The sequence below is a fragment of the Boleophthalmus pectinirostris genome, unplaced genomic scaffold (genome assembly GCF_026225935.1).
Source record: "Boleophthalmus pectinirostris isolate CB_2022bp ecotype Guang Dong unplaced genomic scaffold, ASM2622593v1 HiC_scaffold_18, whole genome shotgun sequence".
Taxonomy (NCBI): Eukaryota; Metazoa; Chordata; class Actinopteri; order Gobiiformes; family Gobiidae; genus Boleophthalmus; species Boleophthalmus pectinirostris.
Genome location: NW_026571133.1, coordinates 9,375,171 through 9,392,501, shown reverse-complemented (window position 1 = coordinate 9,392,501; position 17,331 = coordinate 9,375,171). Strand labels below are relative to the sequence as shown.

The following is a 17,331-nucleotide window of genomic DNA, read 5'->3' as shown; positions in this document are numbered from 1 at the left end:
ATGTATCACTATTATAAACCACTGCATACCTTTTGGGCACTGAAGCAGGCATGAAGGAAACGCACACCACCAAATTTACATTACAATACTGTTAAATCTGCCTCACCAGAGATTGTGTCACTTGTAGTTTGAAGGGGGGCTGATGTAGAGATGAATTTCTGGAGACATCTGGATTTGTAGCTTGAGTCCAAAAGCTGTGTAGACTTCAACAAACATGGAAGACTGCCAGAAAACCAAGGCATGCTCTGAAAAAAAGACACATAATACAAATATATAGTAGAATGTAAGGGGCTGTTACATGTGACTTCTCAGATCCAACAGTTGTGAGTTTGCAAATCTGTAGAAACAGGGACTTTGTCTGAACAACCAGGACTGACATTGTCCCAACAAAGTAAAGTGAAATACTTCATGTGAAAATACCATAGCATTTGTTTTACAAGAAATGCATGATTTCATTTGTAAAAAAAAATTGTGTCTCTGTAATGTCTCACCTTAAAGACATATCAGTAGGGATGTAACAATAACCGAAATATTTTGATATCGTATTGTCAAAAATCTTACAGTAATATCAAATATCAAATCACAAGTTCCTTTGCTTAAATGCATGGTTTTATAGTAGCAACAGCTTATAAACATCAGGAACTACATATCCCAAGATTCATTTCAGGGCAAACAACATGAAAAAATATCTTTTTTACTTTAATTTTAGGGATTATGATGGAAATAATTCACATCAAAATCTTGTCAAGGTATTTTAATAGCAAAAAAGTTTCCTATCTACAATTATATTAGCCTCTCCAAAATATCGTAATGAATATCTTACCGTGAGATGCATATTGTGATAATATCTTGCCAAGAGATTTGGATATCGTTACATCCCTACATATCAGTACTTATTTTTCCAAAGGAAGGCTTAGATTTACAGTGGTAAAGATTATCTGATAAATTGTGTAAACTGTACAGAGCCCTGGTATACATTTACAAATAAGGAGCAACAGTGGCTCAGTGGTTAGGGCAGTAGTCCTGTAGCCTGAAGGTCAGAGGATTGATTCCTGCTCAGACCAAATTCTGAGAGTATGTCGTTAGGCAAGACACTTCACCCGCTTGCCTGAATGTCTGAATGACTGGTGTTGGTTGGAGGGGCCAATGACACAGACTGGCAGCTGTGGCTACAATAGTTATACAACAACCAACTGTAGAGTGAATGAATAATAACTGTGTGAAGTGAAGTGTAAGACATTATTATTATTATTAAAATGTCATTATAATGAATGAGGCGGGACCCGGAAGTAGATAAATGACATGATCACTCAACAGCCCCATAGACAGATAGACAGATAAATAGATATGTTCCTCACCAGACTCATGAAGGTCAGAGATCTCCTTGCCATCAAATGTAACCTTGTTGTTGGCAAATTTGTATTTTTCCTATAAATGACACATGAATGTGCACATAAATAAAAAATAGTATAATTATTATGATAATTAATGCAATTACTGTCATTTTTAGTACCTCAAAAATGTCAAGATCCACAGAGTTCATAGAGGTTGCTTTAACTGCATACTCTATTACTATTTTCCAGTCTGAACCCTGCAAGGAACAATATTTATGCTTACAAAATTCAATGTTTTCAAATACTGGAAAATAACCGAAAAGCTAAATTGTACCTGTGAAGCCACAAATGCACACCCACTGCCCACTGTGTATCTCTTCCCATCAAAAGTAGTGACAAAGTTCCCCTCTATCACACAAACAGATGGAAGATCATGGCTCGTACATTTCCATTCTCCGTCAGAACATAAACTGCAATAAATATAAAATATAAAATTATAATTAAACTCATTGCACATTTGACGTATAATTTCCACATTATTTTACCATGTTTCTCTTGTGTTGCTGCGTATCTCTCCAGGTTCATAACGGCTATTTCCAAACACACAAGAGCAGCTGTATGTATTCACACAATGGAAGCCCTCCTGATGGTCGTCAAGCACCAGATCTATAGTTTAAAAGCATTTCATTTAAAGTAATAATAAGAAAATGATAAATAAATGTAAAATTTTCAGTTAATTAAAAAATACATAATCAGAACATAGTGATTCATAGTGATTCATTCAACTTTTTTTTTTGTAGTAATAATCTTATAGTTTTTCCTCTTCTAACTGTTATTTGTATTCAAAATATATTATGAAACTTTTGTACATTGCATAACATTTGCGCAAGTCTCTTGATTTTTCCCCATAGTCAAACTAATCATGGTTTTATAATATTATCTACTCACATTACTTTATCTTATCACAAGCTGCAAGTTGTATTATTTTCTGTTAAATTTCTGTCAGTGTTTTGATTAATTTACTTCGACTATTCATCTCATTATCAATAAATTCTTATCTTATATATATTGCAAAAAGGAAATTGCTTCAAATAGATATAAGAAAATATAGCATAAGAGCATGTTTTGTAATGCAAGTCTGACTAATTCTTTAACATCAGGCTACAACGTGTATTTCTCATATTGGTATTTAAAATGATGTGTAATTTCTTACCGTTGGGGCAGACACAGGAGCTGGTGACTTCTTGGCTGTCGATTTTTGGATTTGAGCAACTAGGAATAAACGCTGCACCCTTCTCCTCATAAAGCAACTCACCAGGACACTTAGGTTCACCTAAAACAAAAAAAGCAACACTCAAATTAATTTCCAGCTGTTAAAAATGAATTATTGATTATTGATTGGTTTAAAAACTCACTACAATGTGTTATGTCCCTCCACTGCTCGGCTATGTGGCTGTGTTCTCCACATTGTTGGATCACCTCTTGAAAGAAGGAGCATCTGACATACTCGTTTTGTTCAGAGTTGTAAATATTTTGTTCACACAGTTTTATATAATCTGGGGTCATTTGCGTCAGGCAGTCCACAGTTTGAGATAAAAACTTTCTGCAATCCTATGAAAAAGGAACAAAGTTTGTAAATAAATAAACAATCCTTTAAAGTTTCACTATGTAACTTTTCTGGTGGAGAGTCCGTCACCTGCTTGACTGACTTGTTATTGCTATACCTAAAATGTTACACACTATGAGTCATATCTTGCTCCCAGTTTTAGCATGAGCTCAGGCGCGGAGCCCAAATGAGAGGTGTGCCATGCTTCAGTGTCAGGTGGAGTTTTCATTAGATCAAAAATCAAACTCATATCATCACTGTAAAATGTTGAGCAAATATCAACTTTTTTAAATTGGGAAAACGTAATTATTTATCCAGATGCTACGTTAGTGACGCTACCTTAGTGAATGTTATCATAGCGAACGTTACCATGGCAGTTGTTACAATAGTCACCATTACCATAGCAGCTGTTACCATAGGAACCATTACCATAGCAACTGTTACCATAGCAACTATTACCATGGCAACCGTTATCATGATTACGTGTTGGTGTGTGTTATGTTGTGTGTTACCATAGTGCTGTTACCATTGTGGCGTTACCATAGCAACCGATACCGTGTAACTTTTTGGTTGTAATTTATTATTAGAAACTTTTAACAGTAAATCTTCTGACTCTCTCCTCTGTTGTTCAAACCCTCTCCTCTGCTCCTCTGACCTTCTCCTCTGTTAATAATCTGGCAAAGGTTCATGCTTGAACTATTTTGGTCCTTAACGGCTCCACTATTGCCTGTCACTACTGAGCAAAATGCAAAACATAGCTGTTAACATGAAAACTTCAGCTTCATGACATCACGAGGTGGAACTGAATATTTTGAGCTTCAGAGATGTAGACAGACTAATAATAATAAAGGATTAAAAACCTTGTTCATAGTAGAGGCTGGATCCCATATTTTGCATGTTCCTTCACGCAGAACGCTTTGTGAAATCAACTCCTTTATGTTGCCAGCTGGGAAAAAAACAAAACAAAAGCACATTTCAAATTTACACCAAGAATTTAAATCAAGTGACCAACCAACACCTGCTAAAATCTAAATATGTCTTACCGGTGATGCGTCTGAGGTGATTTCCACAAAGTCCTTCCATGTCAGAATCCAGCTCTTGTTCAACCTCAACCTTAAAGTGTATATAACAGATTAGACCAATACTAAAACATATTTAACATCAGTATACTTAAGATTTCCTAAAAATCCTGCCTAGATTTTTATAGTTTTGATTTGTATTGTTTTATGTTAAGTTTATTATTTTATTTCCTGGTTGGAGCAGCAGATACATATAACTTATATAGAGGTATTTCCATAACTGTTACCTAGCAACCATAATGTTTTTCAAAAGCCAAAACTTGACTAAATTACACAAATATTATGATTAGACTGATAAAAAATACTAGTAGATGAGAAACACTTCTATTTTGTTTCATTCATGTTAATTCTGTCAGAAAAACATGTATTCTGCTGTTTTAGAACTCAGCACTACTTTATGGATTTTTGTAGTTTTCCTCTTAACTCTTCCCCCCCCCACACAAACTGCCACTTAACTAAAGTAAAACTATGAGTAAATGCTCAAAGTATTTCTCATGTTACCTGTCAGAATAATTTTATTATCCCATATTTGCTAAATACTTGACCAATCACTTGTATAAAAATGAATAACCTCTTTGTGTTTGACAACTGTGTGCAGTGTCCTGTCGCTCTAGTGAACCTCGAGATGATTCCTCACATGAAGCCAACTCCCACTGTCACACATGTAAGAGTTATGATGGTGTCTGACCTAAGGCACCTCCTGATTGTTAATCATGTTTTATGTGTTTGTACTATGCTTAGCTGCACCAGTTTCTTATTATGTCTTGGCTGTTTCCCCTTCCCCTTGAGAATTATCCTTCTGTAACTAGGGCCTCCTAATGAAATAAAAAGAGGAGAGCGGCTTTGAGTCATCAGAACGTGTGGAGACTGTTGGTCTGATGCCCACTCTCTGCCCGTTCTCCTCGCGAGTAAAACTGAATTAATCTCTTGTCTTTCTTCTTGTTTACAATGTTTAGGCAGACCTAACATTACCTTATTTCCTAGTGAGCCAGAGTGTTGGAGACGTGTGGAGACACTTTTTAAAATATTCCATCCAGTCCTTGTATTTGCAGAGGTTGCTGGTGCTAGGCTAGTGCATGTCAATGGCCATAGTTATCCTGCCACTAAAAACAGCCTTACCCACTCCACAAAACACCCGAAGCAAAACAATTATAATGACAAACTGTCAATGTTAATGTCTGTGTCGATAGAATAATTTTAGAAGTAAAATCAACCTTGCATTTGAAGGATTTATGTCTGAGCAGCAGCAGCGAGTTGTACTTCCTGATAGAAAGCTTGGCAGCGGCGGACTGACGTATGAGAAAATAGTCCCTCAACATATGCCGATTCATGCGATGCAAAGTTGGTTTTGTTTCAAACATTATTCTATCAACACAGACATTTACATCGGCAGTCTGGCATAATAATAGATTTGCTTCAGGTGTTTTGTGGAGTGGGTAGACTGTTTTTAGTGACAGGCTAACTATGACCATTCACATGCACTAGCCTAGCACCAGCGACCTCTGCAAATACAAGGAGTGGATGGAATATTTTAAAAAGTGTCTCCACATGTCTCCAACACTCTGGCTCACTAGGAAATAAGGTCCTATGTCCAAAATTCCGAACAGTCCCTTTAAAAATAAAATTCTAATTACAATATATATAATTGTAGGCCTCAGTAATAATCTTGTTTTTTGTCTCACCCATAATTTGCCAATTCCTCCAGGGACATTTTGCCAGACGACCGAGAGTGGGATCACAGAACTCCTCAGCTTGGTGTAGATGCCAAAGGGAAATATGTGCTGGTATGTGTGGTCATAGGGTAAACGAACACTGGCAAACAGAAGTTAGCACAACTTTTACAAGGACATTTTAAGGTGGGGCTGGGTAATGGGTCACAGTGAAACAAAGCTAATCTCTATGACTATTGATACTTGGCAGCTGACATCAAAAACGTTCCCTGAGGGTGTGAAGCTAATTGAAGGCACTGCTCTATCTGAAGCTCTCTTACTTACTTACTAGATTAAACTTTAACAGAGTCTGACCAGAAAGATCAGATTTAGCCAGAACTACAGCAGGATAACTGGTATAAATACACATTTTTTTGTCAGTTAAAAAGAATTCTGAGCAACAAAATTAATGTGATAATTTTGTGGAGGCAATCGCTGACAAAAAATGAAAAACATATGTGCGTTTTACAATCAGATATTACTTTCCAAATCAATAAATCTCCCATAGAGTTATATGTGGCCCTGCCCTCGTGATGACCTTATGATCTAAAATTCTACAATGTCATGAACACAACTTATTTTCTTTGTAGTTCAACCAACTTACTTACACTAACACTGCTTCTTGCGAGCTTTAAGCCATGTTATAATACTGTTTTCTTCTCAAAAACATACCTGGAGATGTGTTTTGATTCATTCACGTATGTTTGAGTCGCCTTAGTACCTTTTATCTTTTGTTCAGTAAAGTTTGGCAATTCCAGGGATGAAATTATCAAAATGATTCTAGTGAAGGTGTATGGCAGGGGTCATCAAACTAAGGCCCGCAAACTGAATCCGGCCCTCCACACCCCTTTGACCGGCCCTCCAGCCCCGCTGCCCCCACCTCTTGAACTGGCCCTATGAGGCAATCCTCAAAAGTTGCCATGGCCAGTTTTTTTTTTTTATTACTTTTTGGCAAGTAATAACATGTCTGCACCTTGTATTTTGCAGATTTTTCAATTAAAAAATATAATTATATGAAGTATTTATATTAAAATAATTATATGATGTGTTTACATTTGCAGCCGAATTTGCTGCCGAATTTTCATCACCTGACAAGCTCGAGATCAAACAGTGACATTCAACGCACACTCAGAGTTCAGCAGTGCAGTTAAGAACAGCAAAGTGGCGACTAATAAAATACAAAAACTCGACAGAGAGTGCAGAGTTTTCAAAGAACATTGGACGACCGATTATTTTGTTATTCAGTGTAAGGACCGTGCAGTTTGTCCAATATGTAAAGAAAGTGTGGCAGTTTTCAAAGAATATAATCTGCGTTGTCAGGGTCAAACAATTCTGTTATACAGCCGACCTGAACCCAGCTCCCATTACAGTTAGGAGGGATAAAGTGGCCCCCAGAGAAAAAAGTTTGGTGACCCCTGTTGTATGGAGTTAAAAACACAGTGAAGCACTTCCTGTATTACCACATGACATCACAGGGTGGAACAAAGTTTTCAGCTTGAGACAAAAACTCATCTTAAATATGCAGGGTTTCTGTGTTAAACATGTGTGAATGAAACAACATTATTAATAACATAGATTAGAAAACAGTGTAATACTCATTTGTCAATTCAGAAGAAATGCCAAGCTATTTCAGAAAAATTAATCACAAAACACTGATTCAACACGTGCCTTACCTTTTTCCCTCCACCTGGACACTTCCATTCTGTAAAATGGTCGTGACTTTGTTGACCGTGATTTCGACCTGTTCCAGGAGCCCGTTCACCCCCCTCCTCGTGGTGATGGTACTGTCCACTCTGTTGTGGGTGAAACTGGTGAGGGTGAAGGGGCAATTCGAGCGAACGTGGAAAAGGGTCCCATTGAAAGGCTGTACGACCCCACTGCCAAAGGTCTTGCAGGTGTCTGGATACAACAAACAGGACTCAAATATGGCACCAAGATAACAGTTAATACAAGCAAATAATAATAACACGGCATTTAGAGGTCCTAAATTACACAAAACAGACTCTTGTGAGCTTTAAGCCATATTATATATAACGGGGTTGTGTCCTCAAAAACATACCTGGATTTGGGTTTTGTTTAATCCACAGCTCCTTTTACATTTTGTTCAGTAGAGATTGGCAATTATACTTTGAGACATTCTCTCCACTCTGCTCTCTGAACCCAAATTAACTATGGATTTGATAACTTGGTCACTCAATGCAACTGACACGATTTTTTCTACGAGAAGCTCAGGGACGGGCGAACCTGCTTGTCCCCATATTACTTTCCCCACAGGGTACACAATGGACGGTTGGCAGAACTGGCTAGTCGTGTGCCTGGCAGCTCTCTCTATGGAGGACATAGAAGACATCTACCTATTCGGTACCATGATTACAGGTCTTTTGCTGATTGGCTCAGGCATGGCCCTAATTTTTTGAAAAGTTCGATTACTGAGGCGGCTCTTCAAAGCCCCACTTGGCTGCCCGGTCTAATTGAAAGTGGAGGTAAAGCTATGAACTCATAAACTGTGACTATGAGCCATATTTTGGAAGGTGGGGCTGCCTCGCACCGCATGTTGGAAAACATCATGGAAAAGTTAACGGTGACTGATCGCAGAATGGACAGGACTTTGGCCTTGGAGTGCAGTATGGATAACATCTCTGAGAGACTTCAAGCTTTAAAAGGGTGGTGTGTAGACCTTGAGACCAAGAGACAATCAGAGCAGGGGGTGGAAGGAAATGTGGAAATATTGAATTGTTTTTAATCACTGTAAAGCACTCTATAAATAAAGTTTGATTGATTGATTGAATTCCAGGGCTGAAATATCAAAATGATTCTAGTGAAGGTGTATGAAGTTTAAAACACTGTATTACTGCATGACTTTAGTATTTTGAGCTTTGGAGATGTAGACAGACTCAAACGTGTGAATGAAACAAAGGTCTATTTTTGATGAGGTAACATTATAACGTGATTTAAAGCTCACAAGAGTCAGATTTTCATATATGTCAAGTACTTTTTAGAGTAATCAGTTAATCTTTAAATCATTTAAACCTGGTGGATGAAAATGTTAAATAAATTCGACCTATGTGAAAGCTTATGTCACTTGAGTACAGACTGCATTACAAGTACAGACTACATTAGCTCTTGATCATTTCAATCATCAACTAGCTGTGATTAACCCAATTAGTTTCAAATCTAAAGTGATCTAATATGGAGTTAAGGTGCATTCTTTAACTTTTCTGGTGGAGGGTCTGCCAAATGCTTTGTCCTTATTGTTTCACAGTATCATATTAAACCTTTCTATCTTCATGGAGACCAAACCAGACCAAGTTACAGGTCAGATCTGTGGAGAGGCGACCCTGCTCACAGTCAGAATGCCTGTTTTTAATGTATTTTTGAACAGTAAATCAACCTATAACTGCATAAACGTAAAGTGAATCTGTTTAATGTCGTACTGTGGAACATTCAAAGCAGAGCAATAACAGACTGGTAAAAACAGGAAGGTGACGTATCCCCAGATGAAAAGTTACACAGTGCAGCTTTAAAATATGGTCAGTACTTACAAGTTTTGCTTTCTCCAGGTGTCAATCCATCAGACTCCAAAGCTATTGAGAAAAACAAAAAAATTAAGGAATTATATAAATTTAAAATTAAATCTAACTAACTAATAAAAATATGTGTCTAATTTTTAATACCTAAAGTAATTAAAAAGCTTAAAGCCAACACCCAACTGCAGCACATGTTGTTAGCATGTGGTCAAAGCAAAGAGGTGAGAGAGGACCCACCACCTTTTCTTATATACCCCTCCCTGATGCCCCAAACAGGTCAAGCAGGGCAAGAACCAGGAACAGGGAAAAGGAAATACAAAGGTGGATTACACATTCATCCAAAAGTTTCATAGGAAGAAAGAAGTTTAATTAGTCACAGCAGACTTAAATTGATTGAATGTCCAAAAGAAAATACAAACGTAGATTAAACATTCATCCAACGATAATCAATATAAGTTTCAAATAAAGAAAGATGTTTAATTAGTCACACCAAACTTAAATCGTTGGAATATCCGAAAGGAAATACAAACGCAGATTAAACAGTCATCCAAATATTATCATTAAGGCTTCATATAAAGAAAAATGTTTAATTATTCACGACAGATCAAACACTTAAATGACTAATATTAAAATGCAATAAAAATGTCAGAAGTAATCATAAAAGGCTGTTATACATCATAATAACTTCATGGAGCTGCTTTGTTGGTGATGAAATAAAATGTAAAAAAAAAAAAAAAAAAGATATATAAAAGAGTTTAATCACAAAGCCAGTGCACAAATGAGACAGGAAGTACGCATTCAAAAGTCACAGTCAAAAGTTTGGACACATTTTAATTTATTTATGTTTCTTTTCTATTTCCAAGATTATTTACGTTGTAGATTCTCAATGAAGGCATCAAATCTATTAATGAGACTATTAATATAATGAACTATTAATAAACAAATGATAAACAAATGATAAACTCAAAACAAAAATTTTAAATAGCCACCCTTTGCTTTGAACCTTGGTTTGCACTTTTTTTTTTTTTTTTTTTTTGACGTAGACAGAGCACACCTTGAACATTAAAAAAACAAACCAAAAAAACAGGGATGTAATAAAAATATTTAGTCTAGAACGTCTCATAATATCTGAGCTTTTTTATTTTTATACGACGCTGTTTAGTCGTGATGTGAAGGATAAATGACAGTTGCATCACACAATTGAATTTCTTGTGTCATGAGTGAATGGTAAATGGTAAATGGTCACATTTTTCTATAGCGCTTTTCCACCTTCAAGGTGCTCAAAGCGCTTTACAACAAGGAACCACTCACCCATTCACACACACATTCACACACCAGTGTACGCAGACACTGTGAGTGAACTGTGTTTTAAGGAAATAAGTGCCATTTTCATTTTCTATCCCTATTCCGGTATTGGTTAATACTGTTTATTGGCAGACACTTAGATCAAAGTATCGATATCGGTATCAGAACTGAAAAAGCTGGATCAGGTGGTACTGTAAATTTAAAAATGAGGACAAGTCGTTCATGTTTTGGACGTTGCTCTGGAGTTTTCTGGAGTTAAATAACAACAAAAATTTAAATTAAAAAAATGAATCTTAGTCACGTGTGTAAACATACTAAGACTAAACCTGGAACTAAACGTGGATTCGATCAGGATTAAACCAGGACTAGAACAGGTCTACATTCGGACATCTTGTATACAGCTTTGATCGCTCTGGTATATTTTGTATTTACTAGATTTTACTTGTACATAAACAAATTGTGCCTTATTTGACTAATCCAGGACTAGAGCAGGTCTAGAACAAGACTAAACCAGGACTAAGGCAGATCTTCATCAAAACTAAACCAGAACTAGAGCCAATCTAGATGAAGACTATTGCAGGTCTAGAGCAGAACTAAACCAGGACTAAAGCAGGGCTACATCAGGACTAAACCAGGACTATACCAGGTCTAGATCAGAACTAAACCAGGACTAGAGCAGGGCTACATCAGGACTAATCCAGGACTAGAGCAGGTCTAGAGCAGGACTAAATCAGGACTATAGCTGGTCTACATCATAACTAAACCAGAACTAGAGCCAATCTAGATCAGGACTAAACCAGGACTAGAGAAGGTCTAGAGCAGGTCTAAATCAGGACTATAGCAGGTCTAGATCAGAACTAAACCAGGACTAGAGCAGATCTAGAGCAAGACTAGCTCAAGAATAAACCAGGACTAGAGCCGCTCTAGACTCTAGATCTGATTCTAGGCTCTCTCTAAAGAAGGTCAAGTGTTAACTCATTAGTGCTTCTAGTTGTATGAAAAGTCCGAGCGATTGTGAAACATTAAGCCATCAGTTATGATCAATGACAAATTTTGGCAATCGTAAACTAAACAAAGCCTGAGTTAACAAACTGAGACAAGGAAGGGCCAAGGTAAACATGTAGAGGGCAAGAACCAGGATGTGGAGGCCTTTTTTAGCTTCAGACTCAGGAGAAACCCACAGACATAAGTCATATATTTGTTGAAATGATAAAAAACATTATCTTTTTTATGTGGGACGGGAGGGAGCTGTAGACCACACCCTTACTTATCAGGTGATTGACGGAGGCGTTGATTTGGAGGCGCACCCTTTTTTAGGTGTACACCATCGCCCTGATTTGAACTTTGCAAAGTGCTGCTTGGGAAGGAAATGGTTTTAACTTTAAATTTACCTGTGTCTGGGGCTTAGTAGTTCAGGCCATGTTACATAATGGGGCTTTTGTGTCACTGTGGTTGTTTCCTGTTATCTGATCTGGGGAGGTGCTGTCAGAGCTGCTCATAGTGTGGCCAGTTAAAAAGGGTAAGAGCTCAAAGTTTATTTTCTTTTTTTGCCCACTCGGATGCTACGGCTTTCCTGGTCTAGTAACCCTCAGTTCGATTATCCTTCCAAATCATTTTTCCGAGGAAGTGTCCCTGCGTAATACGCCCCTTTTCCTGAGACAGCGCAACTCGGACCTCGGTGGCAGAAAAAGTAGACTGAGCGAGGATTTTGAGTCAGAATCCGAGATAGCTGCGCCCACTGTGACATGTAAATATGAAGAGTTGTCATTGTGTTTGGACGGATGGTGGTTTAAATGACAATTTCAGTCACTCGTTTGAATGTGATTCTACCTTACTGCATCCATATCCTGCCTATGGGTGTGGTAGTCGGTGTGGTAGTGAGGTCAGTATTGAACAAATACTTAATTTAAAGGGCGTTAACGTCCGCATTCATTCATACAGCATAGTCATACTGATAATCCACGTAGTCCGACACGCGTAACATAATAATACACTTCAAGCTCAGATGTGACGTCAAGTCTGAGGTCCAAGTGAGAGTCGGAAATTAAACAAACGCAGGGTAAGAGACCAAGTTACATCTAAAATCTTACAGAGAAATAGGCTATTGAAAAATGCTGTTTGGGTAAAAAGGGTTCATATTGCTTCTCTGATACCTGGAATTGTGTTCAGTTTCATTCACATGTTTAACACAAACCCTGCATATTTAGGCTGTTCTTCTCTCAAACTGAAAACACACTTGTGATGTCATGTGGTAATACAGAGAGTGCTCCATTGTGTTTTTACACACCATATGCCGTCACTCGGGTCATTTGGATTATTTCAACCCTGTAATTGCCAATCTCTACTGAACTAAAGGTAAAAGGTAGCAGAGCTTTCGAGATATGGACAAATAATAAAAATGTTACTCAAACATATGTGAATGAAACAAAACACAAACAAAACATTCTAACAACCATTAAAAAGTGCTAAGGCAAAAATAACTTCTATTATGTTTGGAGTGGTTAGTATTCAGTTAAATAAAGTTTAATTAGTCCAATTACCTATGATTAGGCAATTAGACTGTTTTGTTTTTTTCATTTTTCATTTTATTTTTCTATGCTCATTTTCAATCATTTTATTAATATTTAAATTACATAAGCAAAAATAAAAACACGTTTGGCATCTATAGGTTAGGATAAGATAAGCCTAATGCCGTATCATGGAACATTCCAGGCAAAGCAATGACTCCTCCATAGATACAAACAGGTTACACAGACAATTTTTGTTTCATGTTAAAGTTAAAGGTTGTATGGAGGATTTTTTTTTTTGGTTTCAAATTGTCAATGATAGCATTATAGAGGTAAAGTAGCCTTGTAATTATGATGACCAAAAAAAAGAGAATAAAAATTCATCAACTCTGGATGTGGTGGGGCTAAACATTTGCCAATAGATAACGACACTGCCTCGTTATCTGTGAGCTGACAGGCTGTCAATCAATCTCCCTACGTTTCTAGCGTAACTGACTTGCCTGCGCGCCGCCGGTACGTGGTTTACGTACGCCTGTCACGCAGTCCACAGACGCAAGACGCACAGACGCTGTTTACTCCACCAACGCAACAGTTCTTAGCGGCTTTTTTTGACCTATATCTTCCTCGCCGTTAGCACAAAGTTTGTTGCAATGGCGACAAGAATCCAGGAGCAGATCGCCGCAAAAGAAAGTCCGTTTTTGAGGTCGCTGAAAGAAGAAGACAAGGGGAAAAGCAGCGAAGCCAAACTAAGGTGATTCTTGAAGATTCATTCCAGCGATGGCGCGACTGAAGCAGACGCAGGGTCTAAAGACTGACGCATTGGTCGCCAAATTACTCCTGGACAGGAAACTTCTGCTTATTATGAAAACGTACTTTATTTCCAAGAGCGAGACAAACGTTTTTCAGGACACGAAAGCGATATCCTATGTCTGAAAACGTAATTTTCAAGGCAAAGAAAGAGTCCGCTTGCTGCTGCGTGTTGTAGTTAGTTCATTCGCACGGAATCTCCGCGCAACCTTCTCTGCTCCCCTTTCCTGCTCCTGTCCCCGCTGCCCGATCCACTCTTCCTCCTGCTCCTCACTTCTCCGGGCACGGAATCTCCACGCACCGCTCCCCTCTCTCCTCTCCTCTCTCCTCTCCTCTCCTCTCCTCTCTCCTCTCCCTCTCTCTCCTCTCCTCTCTCTCTCTCTCTCTCTCTCCTCTCTCTCCTCTCTCCTCTCCTCTCCCTGCTCCCTCTGCTCCGCTCTTCTCTCTGCTCCTCACTTCTCGTCCGCGAACGAAATGTCCGCACACCCGCTCCCCCCGCTCCTCACTTCTCCGTCTTGCCTAACCAACACTGTAGTTAGTTGTTTACAAGTCATGTGCAGCGCACCGGCTGTAAACAAACCTGTTTCTGGCGTAAGGAGGAGGCGGGAGGAGGCGTTTCTACGTAGGAGCTGTAGGGGGGGGGGGGGGGGGGTTCACGCATGCGCAACATTTGAAAAAGGACAAACAGTCGCTGGATTTCTCGTTCCTTGGAAAATCCTCTATACAACCTTTAACTGGGGCTGGTAATCTCTTATCAGTACTACTTCAGTTTGGAAATGAACAAGAATTTTGAAGTAGAATAAAGAGCTCCAGATCTCTGTACTTTGGCAAACTTTGGTGTCTTTTTTTTAAAATAAAAATAATTTACTTTTTATTTATTGCTATTTTATGATTTGGCTCTTGTTGGAAGCTGGCTGTTTATGAAATGTGCAATTTAAATAAAGTGGATTGGACTGAACTTGAGAGTCTTTGACCATTCACGTTTTCAGAAACATTGATTTATATCTGTGTGTATTTACCACAGTAGTTAATATTTTATTAACTGATTAGCCACAGAGGTTACTACATGTTTCCATTATACTTACCATTATAGTTTCCTTCTCTTTTTTTCCCCACTGGTAATTTCTCTTTCCTTCTCCATCTCATTCTCCAAACAGAGGTCGTGGCTAGAAAAATGTAAATGATTAATTGGTTAATTATAAAAGCTGCATAGAGAGCCTGCAGCAAACCAAAACACTGAACTTTACTTCCCTGACTGACATTAAAATTAATCTGTGTGATCTACAGCTCAACAACAGAGGGCGCTACAATCATGTCTCTTTCACTTTGGCACTGGGTATTTATTTAGCACTAACAAATCATGGCAGTTGCAATCAAGTATAGAAGATATGTTGGAGTAAAAGTACAGTTGCCTAGTAAAAATATAATAAACTAATTCAAAATAAGGATGAAAAAACTATTTGGATTTTTTTCTGATAAAAGGGAGAGCTCTTGGTTGTAGTTATAGTGAATCCAGTTCATCATAAGCTCTGTATTGGAGTTGTGTTTTGTTTCATTCACACATGTTTGAGTAATCCTTTATTATTAGTCAGTCTATGTATCCAAAGCTCAAAATGCTCTGTTCCACCTTGTGATGTCATGAAGAGGTAGTTTTCAAGTTAACAGCTCCTTTTATCCTTTAGGTCAGCAGAGATTGGCAATTCCAGCGCTGAAATTATCCAAATGATTCCAGTGAAGGTGTATGGAGTTTGAAAGCACAGTGGAGCACTTTCTGTATTACCACATGACATCACAAGGTGGAACACAGTGTTTTCTGTTTGAGAGAAGAACTGTGTTAAACATGTGTGAATGAAACAAAACACCACTTCAGATCTGTTTTGATGAGGAAACAACATTATAACATAGCTCAGAAAAATAAAAAAATATGGGCTCTTTAAAGGTGCACTGTGTAACTTTTCTGGTGCAAGGTCCGTCATCTGCTTCTCTTCAATGAGATATTGCCTAGAACAGGGATGTCAAACTCAATTTTGGTCGGGGGCCGTATCCAACCGACTTTGATCCCAAAGGGGCCGGATCAGAAAACTCATGTCATATAAACCCCAAAAATAACAATAAGTTCAAATATTTGTGCAGAGAAACACAAATCTATTACAGAAATCTTTTTTAACTGATGAACTCTTTCTTTTACAATAATATTATAATATTATGAACAACCTGAAACTTTAAGAAAAATACAATTTCAACACAATGTTTTAACATGAACTTGTTTGGAAAATCCTGCACTCGGCTCCACTTTTCTCATGTCGGACATTTTTCTGATGAGGGTGTCACGGTCAACAGTCAAAACGATCGTCCTTTAAGAGCGTTTGGAAAGAGACAAATCTTCATTTGTGCTGCTCTGGTGGGAGGGGCCACGTACAGACGCTGGAGACGCTGCTATGATAAACACCACAGAAAATTAACAGTATTTTAATAAAAAATAGAATTTAAATATTTTAGTAGAAAATCAGCTGAGGGCCAGATTAAAGGTCTTGGAGGGCCGGATCTGGCCCCTGGGCCGCATGTTTGACACCTGTGGCCTGGAATGTTCCACAGTATGGCATTACGATTATTTATCTCTACAGAGACAGCAGGGCCAAGTTACATGTCAGATCTGTGGAGATGATGATTGATGATGAATAGCGGCACAAAATTAGGGGTGTGCAAAAATATTGAACTATCAATATATCGTATAATTTAATTTAATGATACACTATCGATATCTTGGGCTGCTGTATCGATATATCGCCAAGAGCATATTTAGGTATATTTTACTAAATTAATTTGTGTAAGAGCTAAAATTGTGTAAAATTTCGAGTAAAATTGGTGTTCTGATATTAACTATGCACAAACTTAGCAGACTTTGTAGACTTTTAGTATCACTGCCATGATTTAGGCTTTGTTTTTCACTGAATCGAATAGAATCGATTTAAAATATATCGTATCGAATTCTATCAGATTGAAAGTGCACTGTATCAAAAACCGTACGCAAGGTATGTATTGTATGGGCAACTTCTTAATGATCCTCAACCTTATACACAACACTTGTAAAGCTCTTTTCAAGATACTCAAGGACGCTTAACATGAAGAGACAAATGAAGGCAAACAAAGGAATAAGATAGAAGAGATGATGTAAATGCGAGATGTAATGTCATACCGGGACATTCTAGAAAAAAAAATGGAGACAAGCAGGTTATCACAATCACAACACTTGCTGAAAAAAATTGTAACATTATAGAAAATGAATATGAGATTTACTTATTGTTAGCCTTCTCAGCTTTTTAGTCGATCCTCTATAAACTCATCTTTCCCCAGGCTCTACCATATTACTTGTACAAAGGGTTTATTATCTTTGTAATTGTGGTCCCCTGGGCATTATACACAATACTGGGCACCCAAACCTGCTGACAGTCCCTTC

The 17,331-nt window shown here is 37.9% G+C and overlaps 2 protein-coding genes across 2 annotated transcripts in view; both read right to left on the bottom strand.

The window, feature by feature from the left end:
- The window catches only part of LOC110154425 (mucin-19-like), a 33,462-nt gene extending 24,005 nt beyond the window's left edge, over positions 1 to 9,457 (bottom strand). Inside the window, 14 exon segments of the mRNA XM_055153896.1 lie at positions 107 to 131; positions 133 to 245; positions 1,359 to 1,428; positions 1,514 to 1,591; positions 1,669 to 1,804; positions 1,880 to 2,000; positions 2,548 to 2,667; positions 2,750 to 2,945; positions 3,801 to 3,886; positions 3,984 to 4,053; positions 5,702 to 5,831; positions 7,402 to 7,627; positions 9,271 to 9,312; positions 9,403 to 9,457. Of these exon segments, the coding sequence (XP_055009871.1) occupies positions 107 to 131; positions 133 to 245; positions 1,359 to 1,428; positions 1,514 to 1,591; positions 1,669 to 1,804; positions 1,880 to 2,000; positions 2,548 to 2,667; positions 2,750 to 2,945; positions 3,801 to 3,886; positions 3,984 to 4,053; positions 5,702 to 5,831; positions 7,402 to 7,627; positions 9,271 to 9,312; positions 9,403 to 9,448 (1,459 nt within the window). The 5' untranslated portion in view covers positions 9,449 to 9,457.
- Positions 9,458 to 17,064: 7,607 nt separating this feature from the next.
- LOC129408958 (mucin-19) overlaps positions 17,065 to 17,331 on the bottom strand; it is a 19,287-nt gene continuing 19,020 nt past the window's right edge. The window contains 1 exon segment of the mRNA XM_055153888.1: positions 17,065 to 17,079. Within this exon segment, the coding sequence (XP_055009863.1) occupies positions 17,065 to 17,079 (15 nt within the window).